This window comes from Sylvia atricapilla, chromosome 5 (genome assembly GCF_009819655.1).
Source record: "Sylvia atricapilla isolate bSylAtr1 chromosome 5, bSylAtr1.pri, whole genome shotgun sequence".
NCBI classification, from domain to species: domain Eukaryota; kingdom Metazoa; phylum Chordata; class Aves; order Passeriformes; family Sylviidae; genus Sylvia; species Sylvia atricapilla.
In genome coordinates, this window is record NC_089144.1 from 38600773 (window position 1) to 38620049 (window position 19277).

The 19277-nt window shown below is 37.9% G+C and overlaps 1 protein-coding gene across 3 annotated transcripts in view; it reads left to right on the forward strand.

Moving 5' to 3' along the window:
• Window positions 1–19277, forward strand: part of SYT1 (synaptotagmin 1) — a 339396-nt gene that overhangs the window by 278940 nt on the left and 41179 nt on the right. For all 3 annotated transcript variants that reach the window (XM_066319213.1, XM_066319211.1, XM_066319212.1), the window contains one exon: window positions 10262–10379. In XM_066319213.1, coding sequence (XP_066175310.1) covers window positions 10262–10379 — 118 coding nt within the window. The remainder of the gene's footprint in view (window positions 1–10261; window positions 10380–19277) is intronic.

Below are 19277 nucleotides of genomic sequence, written 5' to 3' on the forward strand. Positions count from 1 at the left end.
TTCAAGCAATTTAATACATGATACTCTTCTCTACAGTACTTATTCACTATAATCAAGTCATGTCCAATCCTCTTTTCAGACAGCTGTAGAAAATAATCTTTTGTGGTTTTCAAAATCAGGTTTTCATTTTTACAGTAAGAGTTATGACTTTTTACCATCTTTGTAGTTTTCAGCATCTAAAAAAAAAAATTATGTACACAAGAACTGTGTACAGCAAACTTTATTTCTTTGCCAGGCAAAGTCAGCAGCCTCTCCTGACGATGTCTACTGTTGATTGCTTAGCACAGCATTACACTAGCAATTCATGGTCTGTAGCTTATGACCCTGAATCCTCAGCAGGAGGTATTGCCTTGTAAGATACCTTTCCTAATTCAGAAGATACTTAAGAAAAGTCCTGAGTTCTTTGTCTTAGAATGTAGAAAATTTGCTTTTGGCTTTACAAAAATGTACTCTTTGTGACTGGTTACAGGTAATTGATTAAGCACTTTCTTTCTAACCAACCTGTTGCATATTTACTGTTATGATTGTTTTTTATATCACCTGGCTCCTTTGTCAGCACAATGTCTTCCCTACCTATAAAAACAGCAGTAGATCTTGAATACAAGAAAGAAAAAAAATGCGTATGTTTCCTTCATCAAGCAAATTTCCAGGCTTACCAAAGAGTGAGTCTAGTTTTAGTTGAAAAAACCCTTTTTTTTTTTTTTCCCATGAAACAATGTGACTACACATTAATAATATTTTATATCCTTTAAATCAGCATGATTACAACCTTTGTGAATTTTTCTTTTGTTTCATCTGGGTTTGATAAAAGACAAATGACTGATAGATACCACCTTGATCCTATTTGTCCTTTTTTGGGTAAGACAAGTATAACATTAGCACTGTTTCAGCCTTATTTCCCTTGTGGTCCAAGATTTATTTAAAAAGGAACATCATCGAGTCAGAGATCTTATGATAAGTGTGGTCCTCTTTCCTAGATTTTCAAATAACTGCAATGAACTACTTCTTTTTACTGAAGAGATTAATACAATTGAGTGTGTGGTTCTGATTGCTACAATGACCTTTGATGAGCTGCCTTGTCTTCCTAAAGAATGTGTTAAGAGACTTTTTCAGAGTGAAATAGTCAGGAGAAGTAGAGTAACAAAAGAGGAATTTGCCAATTTGTATTTATCCAACACTTGAATATCTTTCAGTAGTTTCATAAAAATAAACGTTTGAATGCTTAGTTTAAGAGGTGGATGTAAGCCTGGTAAGGATGAGTCAATGGATTCAAATATGTAGCACTAGTTTGAAGGACCTCATTCTTGAACTGAACACAAATATTTAACGTGCTGAACTTAAGACATACAGTGTAAGACATTGCAGTAGGAGACATGTATTGGTTCCTTCATTTCAAGTGTAACCAAAGAAAAAAATACTGAAATTATCTGAGACAGTATTTTACATATTTCTGACTTCTCTTAAACTAGGAAGCACTAGAACAAGACCTTTTCTGAGCTTTTCAGCTTGCCTCTTTTCCAACTGCATATCCTCTACCCCACCTCATGTTTAGGCAGTTCTGATGCCCTAGAAAAATCTTCAGTACAAAAGTCAGTAAAAGAGGACAATGTGAGAAAACTTCATGTGTTTGTAGCACAAAAGCAATGAATGAAAAAACCTGACGGCATTGGCATGGGTGAAATGTTACATGAATGAAAATCTTCAACTTGATAAATTACAGGTGGAGAACTGTCTTGTTATAAGTCTTCACCTATCAGCTGTCAACTTAGATCAGCTGTCTGTGGTTTTTTCCATTAGGAAATCCTGTTCCTTTTCATTTTCCTATGCTGGTGCTTGGTATAGCCCTTTTCAGGTCACTGCTGCAGTGCAGAGGGAGACCTTGCTTTCCTGTGTGACTAAGTTGTCTTTGTGGGAAAATAAATGAGCTGGTTTTGGTACAAAATTGTGCTGCATGCTGCTCTGGAAGTTGGAGAGCAAGGTAAGAAAATTTCTGTAAGTGTAAAGGAGTGCAGTGTCTAAGAAAGATGGATCCTCAGATTCTTGCCCTGTTCAGGGAAAGCCTTGAGCATGTGGCAGGTGTTCTATTTTGTTTGGCCTGCCTGTAGCTAGCCAGCAAGCTTCTAGTTTTAAAACAATGCCGGTATGTATTGCCTCTTTCCTCTTTGCTACTTCAGAAGATGTTGGAGGAGGCTGCTCTGTTGTCTGGGGTTTGTAATGGGGACCAGGAAAGGGAGCTGGAGGTAGTGCTAGGGAATATTATGGATGGAGTATGGATGCTGGCACTGCAGCAAGCAAGAGAAGAGAGAAAGGACATCAGTCAATATTCCAGCTGGTGGATGGGGTCCGCCGCTTGGGACCCAGAGAGCCACAGCCACCCCAAAGGATGTCTCGCTAGAAGCAGCTCCTTGGGGGGTCAGGGTGCTCCTCAGCTGGCAGAGGGGCTTCTCAGCATTGGGCAGAGCAGTGATTTTTCAGCTCAATGATTTCAGCTCAGTGATTTCAGCTCTCAGTGATTTCAGCTCGTGCCCTTGTGAGTTAGCCCCTCTTTTAGCCGGCCGTGGTGAGAGAGAGAGAGGTCTCGTATGGAATTTCCGCAGGTGGTACTTTATTGCAAAGGTACCAGCGAAAGGGATCCAGGGACAAGGAACCTCTGCCAACCAGAGGAAACTCAGGGGTTTTTATGGGACACCAGGGTGGGAGGAAAAGGGTACAGAACCAATCAATTGTAACAGATCTACATAAAATCCCGAGGGGGCTTGTGGGTCTCCGGACAAGTCATTGTGACTAGAAGGTCTTTTGTCTTAAGGGCTCTGGGTGAAGTTGTGAAATTCTTTCTTAACTCCTCAGCTTGGCCCCCTCCAGGGCAAAGCAGCCGGGGCTCCGCCCACTCCCACAAGTCAACATTTATTCAATGTCTTAGTAGCAGGTCTTATTGTCTTAGTAGTTTGTTGAAGTTTCAGGAAAGGGAAGAAGATGGCTGCCTGTGAAGGTAATCCATGAATTCCACAGAATTTCTCTTTATGGATTTTGCAGAACAAATAGAAACATAGTACTATATGGCTTCAGTAATAGAGGCACTGATTTTGCCTGATAATCTTTCCCTGGTGCTGATGAATTTCTGCAGGAGTTACCAGCAGCTGTAAATGATTAGTCATTCCCTCATACCAATCATTCCCACTTTTACTGGTTTGTTCAAATCAGCTTGTTCTGGCTTGGGGTAATCAATAATGTATGGTTGTTGTAGCAAGGACTGTTCATGCCAGGTTTATTGTACACTACCACATGCAGTCATACATCTTACAAGTAAGAAATTGCTAATTATTTTTATTCTTAATTGCAGTTGTTTACTGACTACTGATCCTATATATTTTTGGATGCATGCATGTAATTGTTCATAGTCTAAAGCTTTTAATTCAATCAAACTTGGAAACTAAAGACACGCTTGTGAGTAGACATTACATTACCTGAGCATTAAGATGCTCATACTTACTACAAGAAATTTCAAATCAAGCAAGGGAACTGTAGTGTGGCTTCCTATTACCCTATCACAGGAGGACAATGACTTTCTGTAGAGTGACTGCAGTGCATATATAATATTCTAATCATTAGAGAAAAGCTTTGTGATTTGACTTCTCACAGTGTCTGATAAGGCAAGGAAAAAAAATCTTTCAAATGTATTACATTTCCTTTTAATGTTGTACTTAAACTACTCACTAGAAGACTAGCCTTGTGACAGACTGTAGTTAATAAGTTTTCCATGCTGTCAAAAGTAATAATATTAGTGTGCCATTCAGTTAAATTAATTTTGTTTTGTGCACTGGCCTGCACAGACGTGAGTGACATTTAGAAATATGATCAGGCAGGAGTTAAGGAGAAGCCAAGTGGGAAAACAGAGGGACATGCAATCATTAAAGCAGAGCAGCCAACTTCGAGCATTTGTGGGTATGCAAATAGTTACAGAAAAACAGGCCAATGACCTTCAGCCATATATGATTCTTTTCATTCATTCCTCTCTTTCTCATTTATTTAAGAAATTAATTTTCTTCTTCTTTAATTAAGAACTTGGTATGTTTGATAGCATAGTCTCTTGTCTGGAAATCAAACAGTGCAGTTTGGCTAATCTTTGATTTCAGCTGCCTTCGACTAAAGCATTTCTCATTTTGCAAGAGGCATCTGATTGTGGTGCTTTTAAACTGATGACTGTAAAGTGTCATTTTCTACTAATAATAACAGTGTTTTCTCTTTCCATTTGCTCTGCTTTTTAGAAAGCAGTAATTGCAGTACTCTCTCTAAATAGTTAAAAATGTAATAAGCAGACTAAAAGGAGGAAGCTGACAAAACCTAGTTTGTTAATTTTTTAATAACATTGGCCAGTTTAAATCTATTGCCTAAATTGCTTTCAAGTCCAATTTACTATTGTGTTGGGGAATATTACATAGTTATGGCAGTTAAAAGAAATGCAATCCACTGAGTTTTTTATATATATTGCACCAAGAGGACAGAGATGTGCCATGAATTTCTGTTTCAAGTAGTGCTGTTCAGAGGGAGCTGGGGGGAAAGAAGGAAAAAGAAGTAGATATTTTTCTTTCCAGAGAGAGACCCTGATAGGGCTGTTCCCTTGAAGCCAAGGTAGAAAGTAGTACTGGCCTAAAAAAGTTGTATCACAAAGAGTCAGAGTAGGACTGTGGTAGGGAAGTCAGTCGAAAGGAATATGCAATTAAACTCTCTTTTTTCGCTCTTTCTAACTTACACTTTATAGCATGACTGTGTGCCTACAGATACTACCTCCCAACACCTTTAATGAATTCACTTCGTTTGAAAGATTATTCCCTTTCTGCCCTAGAACTTCTCCCTTTTAAAACTTGCCTCATGGACCTTTATTTCTATTTCTGTTTTCTCTTTGCCTAATATCATTCTCTTTTCCATCTCTTCTTTAGCCTGTTGCCACTGCAAGTCCCTTTTCTACAAGGTCCAAAGTGAACCCTCTGCTTGTTACATTATTACTCTCTGCCTTGAGAATTCTGTTTCTTCCAATGTCTCATGCTATAACCTATTTCACTTTGCTGCTTATTTACTTGTTAGATATCTTGTAACTAACTGCACGCACATTATCAGGGACTTTCTTTTGTGGCCAAATGTGCACGTTTGAAGACGGTGTAATCTGTGAAGAATCTTCTAAAAGAAAAAGTTAGTAGCAGCAAACAGAAGAGACTTTTGATCAGACATTCTGTACTTCCATTTTATAAGAGAAAACACAGACTTATCACAGAGTAAAGAATCATGCAATAGGGCCCTTGTCTGCTCGTATTTTATTGTTTTAAAATATTTTCTTTAAAGTTGCAGTAGGTATAATCATGAAGATGGTTCTGCTTTCCCTCCAGAGGCTTTTAGCACCTATTTACTTCCAGCTTGGCTGCTGTGTTCATGGGCATGAAATTCTTTTGGACAACAAAGGAATTACTCTGCTTGTCAGATTAATAGTATAGTTGTTAAAGCCTTTAGGTTTACATTACCTGAATATATAGATAACATTTTGCATGTCTGCAAAAAGCCTTTTGCCTGAAAGGGTTGGAAGAGCTCTGCCTCTCCTATCTGCTTTTGGTATTTTATCCCAAAAGTAGTGCACAAACTTTGGGGTACAGTGGTACTTGGTGTGCATACATGTGATCGTCTCCTAAGTGCCATAAGGGCTGATGTTAGTTCCAGTTTTTATTCCCTTTCCTTATCTCTCCCTGCTGCACCATCTCTTTCTAGCCTGCTTCTACAAACTGAGTTCTAGGAGCTTCTTGCTTACTTCCCACTGCTTTGCCTAACTGTGGCAGAATCATCTTCATATTGTGGGGTCGCCTGGGCCCTAATTTGCAAATATAAGAGAAAAAGATTCTTTCTTTCCTGATAATACCTATTGCAGGTGCGAAATTTTCTGCTTTGTTCTTTAACCATATATTTATCAAAAATGCAGTGCCTTTGGAGCTAGTAATGTCAGACAGCTGTGGTAGCAATAAAATTCTATGTCTATAGAAAAAATGGGTGCTCGACAAACCAGTATTGCACTTCCCCAGTGTGATCCCTGTTTGCTAGGTGGGTGTGGAGGAGCAATGCTTTCATAATTCTAGATCCCAGCTATGTATATAGGTTGCTAATTCTACCCACTTACTACTGTGGCTTAATTGAAGTTGGGACCAATATATGTCATAATTTCTACATCCATGTACTGTCACTAGTATTATTGTGGCACTTTTTGAGACTTAGTGTATTCATGCCTTACATGGCAAGAAAAGGGATTTGTTGGATTTGAGATCTCCATGTGCAGACAGCATGTGATGGCCTTTGAAGTCCATCAGTGTGGGAATTGGGATTAGAGATTCTGTCACTACAGTTTACCTGGGCTTCCTGTATTTGAAAGACACTAATTTAGTGTCATAACCCATGTTTATGCTGCCCCTATTTTCTCCACAGAGTTTTAAAACATTTTGCTTGCTGTGAAAACTATACAGTGAACATTATGAGCTTTCATTGTAAATATTGATTAAAGTAAGATGGTATTGTTTTGGGGGTTTGCCCATAAATTGCATCATATTCTGTTTTTTTCAGGCTTATGCAAATATTCACAATCAAAACTAGGTACCGAAGTTGGAAACCCAACTCACTGTGTTTATATTCTTCCTATACTGATTGTTTTTGAGTCTTATATCCAATTAGGGAAAAGCATATGGTGCTGTGGTTTGTTGTTTTGGTACTGTTTTACTAAGAGAACTGCAAGCATCAACTTTCTCGTAGTATCTTCCACAAAAAATGTAGAGAATGTTTATATTAATGAGATAGATATGTCTGTTAGAGATTCGGCAGTACAAATGAGAGTAATCTGCATAAAAAGCATTTTTTTCTGTAACTCATTAGGAGAGTAAACTGTCAAGACAAACATGATTACTGACAAATAGGAGAAGCGCAGAACAGGCAGGAGCTACTTAAGAGTCATCTCTAGAAAGTCCAGGTTCTCAACAGAACTTCAAATAGCCTTTCTTAAGTTGAAAAAGTGTTAGCAACACTGTCTCTGTCATTTATGTTCTGCTCTATTGCATCCTCTTTAAAAGCAATGAAGTTATGAAGTTGCTTAGATGGAGAGAATCTTTTGATTGGTGTATAAGCATTATACATGAATAGGTTAATGACTGTGAACCTCCCAGCTGGAAGTTTCTAACACTAACTTACAGTCTCTATCAAAGTAATTTACTAACATAAATTATTTATACACAGGGCTGAAAGAAATTAATAATAACAATAAGGCATCTCCATGGGATAATCACCATACCAACAGCACTCATCTGTACTGTGTAGCCCTGCAGGGGTTTGTAATTATCTCCTGCAAACCACACCTCTAGTGATTGGAGTTTTTTGCTTCATTGCAGTGCTGCCACTTCCAGTGCTTTACCTGACAAATTCTTTTTGAACTAAAAAAAAAAGTGTGGCAGTCATGCAAAGAAAAAAGGTTACAATTAAAATAAGCATTGTAGAAATGCAGTTGATATAGATTTTCATACCAACAAAAAAAGTACTAAACTTGATTCTGGAGGCATTTAATGAGGTGCCTATGTTTTTTCTTGAGGTTATTCACTGGAATTAGCCTATTATCTGCTGCCATTTCCTATGGCTTCCTGGTGATCTATGGAAAAGTGGCTGTTTGCATGATGCTGCCTTCTTTGTGTTTCCTGTGGCTAAAATTACATTAAAAGAGGCTAAAAAAGCATTAAACACCCTCTCAAAATTACTCTTCTGTCTAGACAATTGCAGTATTTGCACAGTAACATAACATAATTACAAATGGAGAAATGCTGGTGAGAGGTGATGGTCTCCGTGGCAATAGCTGTTGAGTGTAAAGTACTTCTTTCAGCTACTGCTGAAGCACTCAGATCAGAACCAACAATCCTAAAGCTATTTTATGCTTTAGTGAGACAAGAACAAGTGAACACACTCTTGTCTTAACAAAAGATTACAAAAAAAAAAACAAAAAAAAAGCCACCAAAAATTTTTTTTGTAAAAAATCAAAAATCCAAACAAAGAAAAGCTAAAAAAAACCCTTACAAATATATCCACTGAAAGGAACAATTAGAAGTATGGTATTGATTTAAAAGAGGACAAAAGTTCCTATGCTGCTTCAACTGAAGTTCTGTTGGGTAGGTACAAACATCTCTAAGATGGAGGGACTAAAATAAGCTTTCATATATACCTTGTTTCAGTCTTCTCAGAGCCCCATGAATCCACAGGCAAATTTAAGCCAACTCTAAAATGTATTAGAGCAGTGACTGTGGAGAACACCAGGTGGCTGGGCGACCTGTGATCATGATAACACAAATCAATAAACAATTGATTTCTTTCATTCTGAACAACCTGCAAGTGATAGATCAACTTCACTGTTGCCCTATCCAATACGGACTTGCAAAACCAAATGTCAGGTGAACAGGAGCATGTTTTGTCATCACTGTGCTGTTTGAAGCTCAGGTAAAGCCAGGCATGAGCTATGTAGATTTCATGGCTTAAGTCCATATTTGCATGATCTGAATCTATGCTGGGATTTAGGACAGTATATGCAGTCAGGGTAGAATAGTAAATTCTTTCAAGGTAGTGTAGTCCGTGTTCTGAAAGACATCTAGGGTTGTTCTAGAAGTAATTTTTTTATATATTTGTGTTAGTCCTTTTGAACAAGGTAACAACGTCATTCTATCCCTTCTGGGTCAGACAGAAGTCTCCTCCCCAGCTATTCACTTTGCAACCCGAAGAATCCTAATCTGCTTACATGTTCCTTCAGCAGAAATTGTGTCATATCCTTGCTTGTTCCTGCTAATTTTCTTGGAATCTGTCCCAATTCTACCATATCCTTTTGAGGTGAGGAGGACACCATAAGTTTTCAAGATACTGGCACAAGTGCATTCTGACAGCATTTTTATACCATAGACACGTTTAACATCACAAGCTATTTTGTTCGTTCTGTCTGAGCATATCTTAACTGCATGTAACTATGCTTGTTCTGTATGTTTCCTGACCACTGGTGATTGCTGAGATGATGTCTGGCAGGGAACTATCTATTACTATCCCTGGATTTCAGTCCCAACTTGAAATAATCAGTTTAGAATCTGTCACTTTATAGATAAAGTCCTTTACCCATGGACTGTCTGTTCTGTAGGAAATACCCACTACATCCATGAGCATGTGAGGGAGTTGCTCTCAGTTGTAAGAAAACACTGCAAACAAAGAGATATGATCATAGAAATGTACTTTATACTCTACTGTCAGAATAAATTTTGGAAGTATACATATGCCGTAAGAACTAATGCCTTTGAAAGAGAAGCATGGCTGTCTGAAATTTTTTTATTGTTCTGCTTGGTGTAAGCTCATCCTTCTCGTCTCAAAAACATCTTTGTTACCCCCCTAGAAATACCATAGGCCTTGAAGGAAAGGAGGAAAGCAGCTTGGATCATCCAGCTCATCATTTCTAAGCAATATCCTCCCCCTCCCATCTGCAAGTTCCTGTCTCTTATTCATCCTTTTAAAACAAAGTTCCTATAATTCTGAACATCATTCAGCTTTTCCCTCTTTGCCAGGACTGTTAGGAAAATATTAAGCAATGAATAGCAAAAGGCTGCATTTGGCAGCTATTCCTTATGTGAGGAGGGATGTACTGTGTGCTTTCATGGTCTCTATATCTTTTTTTTTTTTTTTTTCCCTCTTCTGACAGATAAGAGACAAGTCTTTTTTTTTATACTGAATATTTTGTACTTTGTGGGTTTTTAATACATTTTGCTTTTGTGACAAAAAGTGATGAGAAAGATCCCTATTATTGTTTCACAGGAAACAGCCTAGTAGCTGTGTGTGCATGTTTCTTAGCAGACTTCCACTGAAATGCAGCCTGGAGAAAACAAAAAAATTCCTGTTTAAAGAGCAGACAGTACTTGTGGTACCCCTATTGTCAGGGGTGAAATCGTGGGAAGTGTCACTTAGTTTCTGGCCAGCACATATCTTGTCTTTGGTTCTACATAGGATAGCTGTGACAGATTTGAGGTTATCAATCCAGATATCTCCAGATTTAATCTGGACAGTTTCTGGTTGTTTTCTCAATATTGTTCATTTGAATGTTTTCTGAAACAGTACAAATCAGAGACACAATCCTGCTAATTCTCTGTGGGGCTTTCAAACTTGCATTTTCTAAAAGGTAAAAAAAAAAAAATCATTAAAGTAAAACATCATGTCTTGTTTGCTTTCACAGCAAGAAAAGCTGGGGGATATCTGCTTCTCCCTCCGTTATGTGCCTACTGCTGGCAAACTGACTGTCGTCATTCTGGAGGCGAAGAACCTGAAGAAGATGGATGTCGGTGGGCTATCAGGTATGTGTGTGAAAATCTGCTCAAAGCTTTGCAGGCTTGTAAAGGCAGAAAATCAAGTTGTTTTCTGTTGGAGGTCTCTTGGCTGAGAAGGTAAGGGCTCTTGCACCCTGTCTGAAAGATGTGGTTTGTGTTTTCTTGAAAGTTAGGGCATGACTGAGTATATCAGAACTAATTCTGTGTTAAAAAAAAATCATAATACTTTGCATTCCACTCCAAGACAAGGTCTGAAGTGTTACACAATCAGATGACAGTGCAAGCTCTTTGTACTTTCCTTCTCTCCTGTTGCCTAGAGATAAATACAGACTATTCAGGCGAGAGAAAAAAAATCTGACTACAATTTCTATTGTCTGTTTAATCTCACAAAATGTGAGCTTTTCACTGCAGTGTTATAGATAATAGGTAACAGAGGAACTTGCCACAGGTTACCATGCTGACTGCTGTTTGAGGTGCTAGGAAGATTGTTTCTGCATTTGGAGGGCTCAGGTGTGATTGCTTGCATGAAGTTAGAGGTGCTCTGCATTTGCATGTACACCAGAAATCAAAATGACAGTCTTGTGCGTGTGGTAGGCGGTGAGGCTGATACATCCAACATGCTCAGTACCTGCCAACAGCCCTGGCAGCCTTTCCATGGGGTGAGGCTGTGCGCACTGTGTGTGACAGGGATGTGCCACCTCTGAGGGACGCTGCAGTCAACACAGTGGCACCTGGGCTGTGTCCCAGCAACCTGGTGCAGCTCCCTGTAGGTTTCTGTTCTCTGCTGCGTCTGGAATTTGAACACAAGTTACTGTCTAAATTGCCAATTAGTTGAGACCAAATTAAATAACAAGATGCTTTATGAGGTGAGGTCTTTCCAGGAGAATTCTGGTCTGTATGTTTCTTCTGTTTAGAAGAAACAGTTGCTGCCCACTATTGAGAATGAGGCTATTTCCAGCACAGTTCTAGGACCAAAAACTTTTACAGGTGCCACTAACACATAGGTGATGTAATTGCTCATTTTGATTTACCAGGTGACCAAAAAAAAAGTGTTTTGCTCTTATTTTTTTATAATCTTAGCACGAGGTACTATGTGCAAAATAAACAGAAATTGGAACTTACTAAAAGCAACTGTGAAGGTTTTATTTACCACTTTCAGTGAATAATAACTGGAGAGCCTTCCCATAGTGAGGGGAAACAAAGTCTTGTATCAATAACCAGCGGGGTTTTTTTGTTTGTTTTTTGTTTTACTTGCATCTAAAGTCATCCACTGCACAGCAAGAGACATAAAAGTAAAGGACATACAAGTGTGGTAGTAGTCATTACTCAGTAAAGTCAAGCCTCTTCTTGTCCACGATGGACACTCGATTAAGACACCACTAATAGTTTCCCTAATGCTCACAATGAACAGTTGCAAATTAATGTTCATAAGCACATTTACTCATAATGGTTTCCTAATGAAAGATTAGATTCTCATGGTGACAAAGCATGGGGATTTTTGACTGAATGTTAGCTCTGACAGCCAGAGCATCTATAGTCTTTTCCAAACTTTGTGAGAAATGTGGTGGATAATGGGTGCTCAGCTTATAAGAAATGAAAGAGAGGGGCAGGGGAAGCACTAATGAACTGAAGAGCTTCTACAAACCTCATATGGAAATTATAGTACGTTGGAAATAACTATGAGGAAATGAATGGACTTAATCTTCTCTGTGTTCTGAGGCACATAGGGGACATTTAAATTTCTAGGGAGGGAAAGGTTTGGTTCTCCTTTTTTAGGGCTGTGCCAAACCTGAAACATCATGTTCTCTTGGAGACAAACAAACCCAATGGGATACCATAGTTGTAGCAGGAATTCAGAAGTCACTGACAGTGATAAGTGGCAGTTAGTGTGGTATTCCTGAGGCAGTAATTATAGATGAAATAATGTTGGTTTAAAGTAGATCCAGTATCTTTCATTAGGGAATTTATCTTTTGAATAAATTATGCAGGAACAACTTTGGAAATCAAGCTGAGATTCTGTTGTCATTATTCACACTAAATAATACCTAGTCTCTAAGTGCTAATGAAGGTGACAGGATTTTATGTTGATTAGCAAATATTTCCCCCTAGTTTTTTACTTTCTCTAGATATTAAAATGGCTTTTCATTTTATAAAATTTTGCATGACAGTGGAGGTGGAAAAAGATTAACAATCAAATGTGGACACAAACTGAATGTTATCTATATATTCAATAGCACTATTAACAAGAGGTGAAAATCTGTAGTTGACACAGATGGAGGAAACAAATCTTAGCAGTTTGCCAAAAATAGGCAAAATTATTGTCAAAAAATACCTTTTTTGTTGTTTTGAGTTTGGGATATATCTTTTGGTTATTCTTTCCTGGTTTTGAGAAGATGCTGGAAAAACAGAATGCAGACATTTGGAAAGGGTTCTGCTTTTCTCTTGCACCCATTCCTTATGCCTCTGTGGAGTTTACCTGTCTCACAGAGAGAGGGAGCACTGACAAGCATTCACAGCACAGTCGTGGGCAACTTTGTGGCTTTCTTCTGGCTGCTTCTGTCCACATCTCCAGTATTACTGCTGCTAGTAAATATCTGCTGTACCTTTGCACCTCAAAGGTGTGGGAGATTTCCGTATTTACGTTATCTTTAGTCTCAACTCAAAGAACCAGTCACTGTCGCTCAGTAGACATCTGAACTTCTACTATTCTATATAGATTTATTAAATCCATAATTGTGGTCAATTTGGCTTAAATACATGTTTGATTTTCTTTTCATATGTATGTTTATGTTATGCAGATAGAGAGAGCCCTGTTACAAAAGTACCCAAAGCAAGAGAGATTGCAGTATATTGAGAGCACTGCCTGTCCTAGCATTTTTACAGGGCCTCAGCTGGTAAACCCTAATCGTCCTAGTCAGCATCTCTATCGTACTTAATGGTTACTACAGCTGTTCAAAAAGAAAAAGCTTTATAATAGCATTTATCACCAGCATTTTTAATAAATTTCATTGCTTTCAGTCAAAAGCCTAGCATAAATTACTTTGGCAACAGATAATAAAAACAACAAACTAATCATCAAATTCATTAGACTTACTGTAACAAAACCATATCATCCATCTGAGCAATCAACTCCCAGGTCTTAAACTTAATTTCAACATCAGGCTGTGACTAGAGCAAACCTTGGTTCAAACACTGAAACTATTTAGCCTGAGCTCATCAAGTCACTGCAACAAGTGGAAATTATTACTTCTGGTGAGCAAGGGCCTCTGGCAAGCAATTATGCGTATTCTAAAATGGCACTGTAATTATTTAAATTATATTCAAATGCATTGCTAATGAATCTGACATCTGGAAGGTGATGTGTAGGAATTAATGATACAAAGCAATTATTTTTGTTTGTCTGAACTTGGTGGTCTGGAGTGGCTTTATAATCATATTTCACCTAAAATGTCTATGAGACTTAGAAGCTTAGGTCTTACAGGGAACTTAGACTCCCAAGTTACTCCATTGGTTTGGTTTTGTTTTAATTTCATTTAGGTGACTTGCAGAATTGGAAGATTTCAAAACCAGTTTATGATTTAATCTCTCCAAACAGTTCTTAGAGACATAATCCAGCTAATTCCTTGATAAAGGCACAATGCAGCTCACCAATGCCATTCTGTTCACAGTGATTGTCTGTTAGTTATGGTACTTCATTTAGGGTTATGATCCCTTCTGTTTGAGAAGAGGACTGGAATTATATGCAACTCCCCTATGAGATATTCATTTAAACCAAAGTAATACTGATTTCAGATACATTTTTAAATAAGTATGAAACTTTATTCTAAATTCATTTTAATCTTATTTGTAGTTGTAATTTTAACTTATTTTCTGCAGTGAAATTGGTTGTGTAGCCCTCAGTGCATTTGAGTAGTAGCTAACTGTGGTCTGTGGGATAAATAAGGTGCTTCTTTTTACTGCATAGAAAAATTTGAAATACCTACACACATTTGTACAAGCAGTTCTATAGATTTCCATAGGTTTAGCCATACTCTCTATTTGTATTTGGTTTTGTTCCCAACATAAAATAAAACTTTCATTTCAAGTTCCATCAGCTCTCTCTGCTTTGACTAATCTAGTTGTTGAAATAAATTACCCAAATTCCTTAAAAAGCATTTTCCCTCTAACCCTTCAGGAGTGGCTGGGACTGGCTCCTAAACAGGCTTGTTATAAGGTGTTTGGCCACTTAGGCCCTTCAGCTTAAGTGCTGTATTTTGGGTTTGATTTTGGATTTTTAAGAACTCCAGTGGCTCTGTATATTACAGTGAAATATTGGTTTCTATCAAGAAGTTGCCTTTTAGCAGCTGACAGTATGTGTAGGCCTTAACACATCTTGTCATCTTTTCAGGATTCATTTCAGTATAGTTTATTCCTTCTAAAAATCTTTGAAAGCTAATGTGCTTTTGTTCTCTTTGTATTATTTTAGTATGCTTAGCTTTTAGCGAATATATTTACCAGGAATGTGTCCTAGAAGCCAGCAATACACCCTCCCCTTATGTCTTCAGCACTGCTGTCTCTCACCACTCCCCAGTTTCAATGGGGAGTAGATGCCCTGGCTGGCCTGGGCTCAGGTATTGCCTTAGGAACCGTTGCCAAGTAACTGATACTGTAGCAGACCCTAAATTGTACTATTTAGTGCAAATTAATGCTTAGACAGAGATAGAAGGAGAATAGGATTATCACTGGATCCCTGTGCTCTTCCTTCTGCAGAAAGCTGCACATACAGTTGTGAAAAGAAAGCAGCCCATAATCAGGCCCATTATGTGTGGAAGCTGATCTCAATATTTATGAGTTATAAATAGAAAATACATAGCACCCCTTTGTACCCGCCAAGTAAATACTCTGAACCATCTCTGGGGACCAAATGGTTCTATAGCAGGAATACAGCTAGTTTTCTACAATTCGAAAGATTGCATTCAAATTCAAAAGGCTTGGTTCAATGTCTTAGAAAAGAATAGAGAAATTAAAAATCATTTAGAGACCAGATCTTTGAAGACCAAGTGAATACTTATTGTACAGTCAGAGCATTCACTTTAATAACTTCATGAAAACATAAGAAACCTTAAAAGTTGGCTAACTCGAGTACAATATTATGGGAAAAGAAATACACCATTAATGTCATGGTCTTGCTATAAGCCCTATTGTAAGCATAACTCAGCAAGTATTAAGGGAAGAGAAAACAGCTTATTAAAAGATGATAGTAAAAATAAACAACAAACCACCACCGCCACTGTATTTTCAACTAGCCTAATCCTAAGGAATCCAGCAGAGATCAGTACCAACAAATATTTTAAGATCCCTACTTAGTGTAGAGGATTTCTACATCATTTAACACCTCAGTATCTCTACTACACCAGCAGAACTTCAACAGCAGATGGCTGCAGCAGTGCATGTGTCACACTCACAAAGCAGTTGCACAGCATTGCACTGAATTCATTGTGTGTGGGCTCCTACAGTGGTGATGGCATCCGTCAGCAAATCTCCATCACATTAAAACCTTTCTCTCCTGCCTGAAAGAACATTCTTGTTGGTGACATCTTCTGTAACACTGGACAGTAGGTGGGAGGTTGCCTGAAGTGGTCCTTCCACGATAGTTAATTAAGGTATTCAGGAGTTGCTTCTTCTAATCTCAACTCAAGCTTTTGACATCAAGCTATCTTCTTCCTTAACTTAAAAGCTGAAGAAGGAAGTGCCAAAATCAACATCTGTTCCAAAGTAGAATGTATTCACCATAGAAGCTATGTTAAAGGATACACAGACTCTTCTACTTCAGGGCATTTTGGAAACTCTTAAGAGGAAATTGTCAGGTAATTGTCGATTTTGTAGTGAGTCCACAATTTCCACTGCATCATGTGCTACAGCTATTGCACACAACGTGTGCAGTCAAATCTGTTGATTCATACAGAGAAGCAAATTGCTGCTCTTTTATTTCTCCTGTGCTTAAAATGAGGAAAACAAGACCATGCTTTCTGATTGTCAGAGAAGTTGTACCAAACCTGTGGGCATTGCTGTGAGAAACCTTAGGGCAATCACTGTGCTGAAAAAGAGCCTTGGCTCAGTGGCTGTATGAATAGCTTCTTGATTTGAGAAAGGAAGAGTTATTTCATGTAGACACTGACCAAAGGTGTGGGTGGTCAGCACCCAGCTGGCTGGACTCTGCCAGTCAACAGTCATCATTTTCTGGCATTTGTATTTATTTCCTCCTACTTCTCTTCCATTCATATTCTTATATGAAGACTTCTTATTCTTTTATTTGAATAGCCACATCTAAACAGTGCATTTTGTGTTTGTATGCCTGTTTCTTCCTGATTAAATTATAGTAAGTTTTTATTTGGTTGTGCAGTCCCAAAGCATGTGTAAAAATGTGTGTTAATCATCTCATTTTCATATAAGTAATTAATGCTTCAGGTTTTCAAGTTCCTCAAGAATTTCACAGCAACGTGAGTGGCTGTAAAATGGATGTAGAAATACTGTAGATAGGTTCTAGAATCCTCAGGGAAATTAGTCAGTTCTCGTACAAGTAAATTAAATTTCTTTTTACTCTCTCTGAAAATTGCAACCTACTTTTTTTTAATGGGTTTTAAGAAAAAATAGAAACTAAAAAAGAAAATATCTTTTTCATCTCTATAAATACAATTTAGATAAGTGTCTAAATGTGCAGAGAAAGTAAGGAAGGTATAAATGAGGCTATTTCTTTTCTTTACAGTGTAAAGTTATACAGGTTTTTAAGACAGCATGATGAGCATTAGCACTATTTATGCAGTTGAGATTTGCTGAAGTTTGTGGCACTGTCTGAAGAACTAGAAACAGTTTTAAAGTTTTTGCATTACTTTAAATCCCACATGCATCTTTTGTTTGTTTAATCCTATGTGGGTAGAAAAATGATTCATTTTGTGGTTGCTTGTTACAGACCTCCTGCCTCTGTTTCCAGTGTATAACTCCTTTATGTGCACATATCAACAGAAAGAAACATTTCACAAATCAGACCCTTGATTCCGGATTACTCCTGAAAGGAGCCGGGGATGTATGCAAAGAAGGGAACTACACATTTCCTCTAGTACACTGCTGAAAATGTCTGTGACTACAGAGAAAGTGTGTGCTTCAGCATAAGAACAGAGATAAGAAAACAAGTGTTTGTAGTTCTTGGTCTATATCATTATTTTGCATAAATGCTTTTTGGGTCATAGCTGTTCAAATCTGTTTGCACATTTGGCAAGTGAAGCTCTCCAATGGCAGCTGCAAGATATTTGGCAATGAAAAGGAATCTTTCCTCTTGCTAATTCCAAAGTTTATTTCCCAAAACCTTTCTTACTAAAAGTGAAAGTCAAGTCCCACCCTTTCTTCCATTGAATGCAGTTCCCCAAAAAGGTCCCACTACCCGTCTTGAAGTAACAGAAGAGACATACAGTCGTGCTGCTGAGATTAGGATGCCAGCGTTCAGTTTTTCTCATTGTGCCTTTTGTCTCTCTGAGTAGAGTGATATGAATCTCAATGGGGTTCTCTTTCCAAATATTCTGTTTATCACTTCCATGTTGCTGTCGATGAGGTAGGAAAGCCCTGTCTTGTCCATTCCAGAACAGGTCATGCTGCTTTAGAGCCACTTTGTTCTGTTTGAGACAGTCATGGGCTGGGGCCAGTTTAATTAACTGGAGATTACCTGCCAACAAGGTAAAAAGGCAAAGCCCAGAAATGCCACTTTTCCCAAGTAAAGAAGAACTTACGTGTGTGGAAGTGAAAATTATCTGGGTTTTATTCCTGGCTATCATTTTTGTTCATTTGTTTATTATCTGTGAAAGTCAACACAGTCCCTTCTTCATGAGGGTCGTCTTTAGCATGATTGACATGTATGTGTCACTTCTGTGAAATCTGCAGATGTATTGAAGGGGAAGATGAGGCTGGGTATGAGTGAGGGATCAACACAAGTAACTCCTTTATTTAGATACTGATTTAAACAGCTGAGGTGCTAAACAATTTTTTTACAAAGCAAAAGAGAGGAATCTGGTCTTTTTTAAAACTCTCTTAACAAAATGATTAGTTTTGAAGCCAAAACTGGGGTTTTTTTACCTCCAACCAGCCTTGTTCATAAGATGGAGCTGGTTGTGTTTCTCTCAACTCATGCACCTATCATCAACATGATGAAGTAGTAAAACTGGTAATATGGAGGGAACAGCTCGTGACATTTTGTGGTTATTAGTGCAGTGGTTCTAGTCCTCCCATGTTTATGAAGTTATCTTTTTTCTGTCTTTTTGATGAATATGCTATTGCTCATTCCCTACATGAATGCCTTTCAATTCTGCTGAGCTGTCTTCAAATTTACAAATAGCAACATTTTTTATTCTAAGTAGTTTCTGTGCAAAGGCTTCTTGCTGCATCCCATCAAATCAGAGAAATAATTACTGAATAACAAAATATATAACTCTAGTTAAGGAAAGACAAAAATTAAGATAACATCTCTCAAATGTGTACTGACAGACAAAACCTTCTTTATTTGATTGCAGACTTCAAATGTTATGTTATGCAGTTGACCAATGTGGAATGGATAACAGATAGAAATTTTCTTACCAAATATGCCTACAAAGCAATCTGTCATAAAGAATCCTATCCATTGCAAAGCTCCTCTGTGTTCTACCTCTTGTGAAAGCAGAACACAGGATTTATAATATCTGATTTTGTGAACTTTGTCACAATGTAATCTCTCATGTCTGAGTTTGTAAAAAATCAAATAAAGATAGAGATATACAATATAAACGTATGCATGATCTAATAAAAGCTATGCATGATATTATAGTAGGCAGATCTAAATTTTAATTCCTGTCCTGTATGAACATTTTGGGATCCAAATGTCATTTCTGCAGCTCAGCAACATCGTTGTAGGAGCAGCTTCAA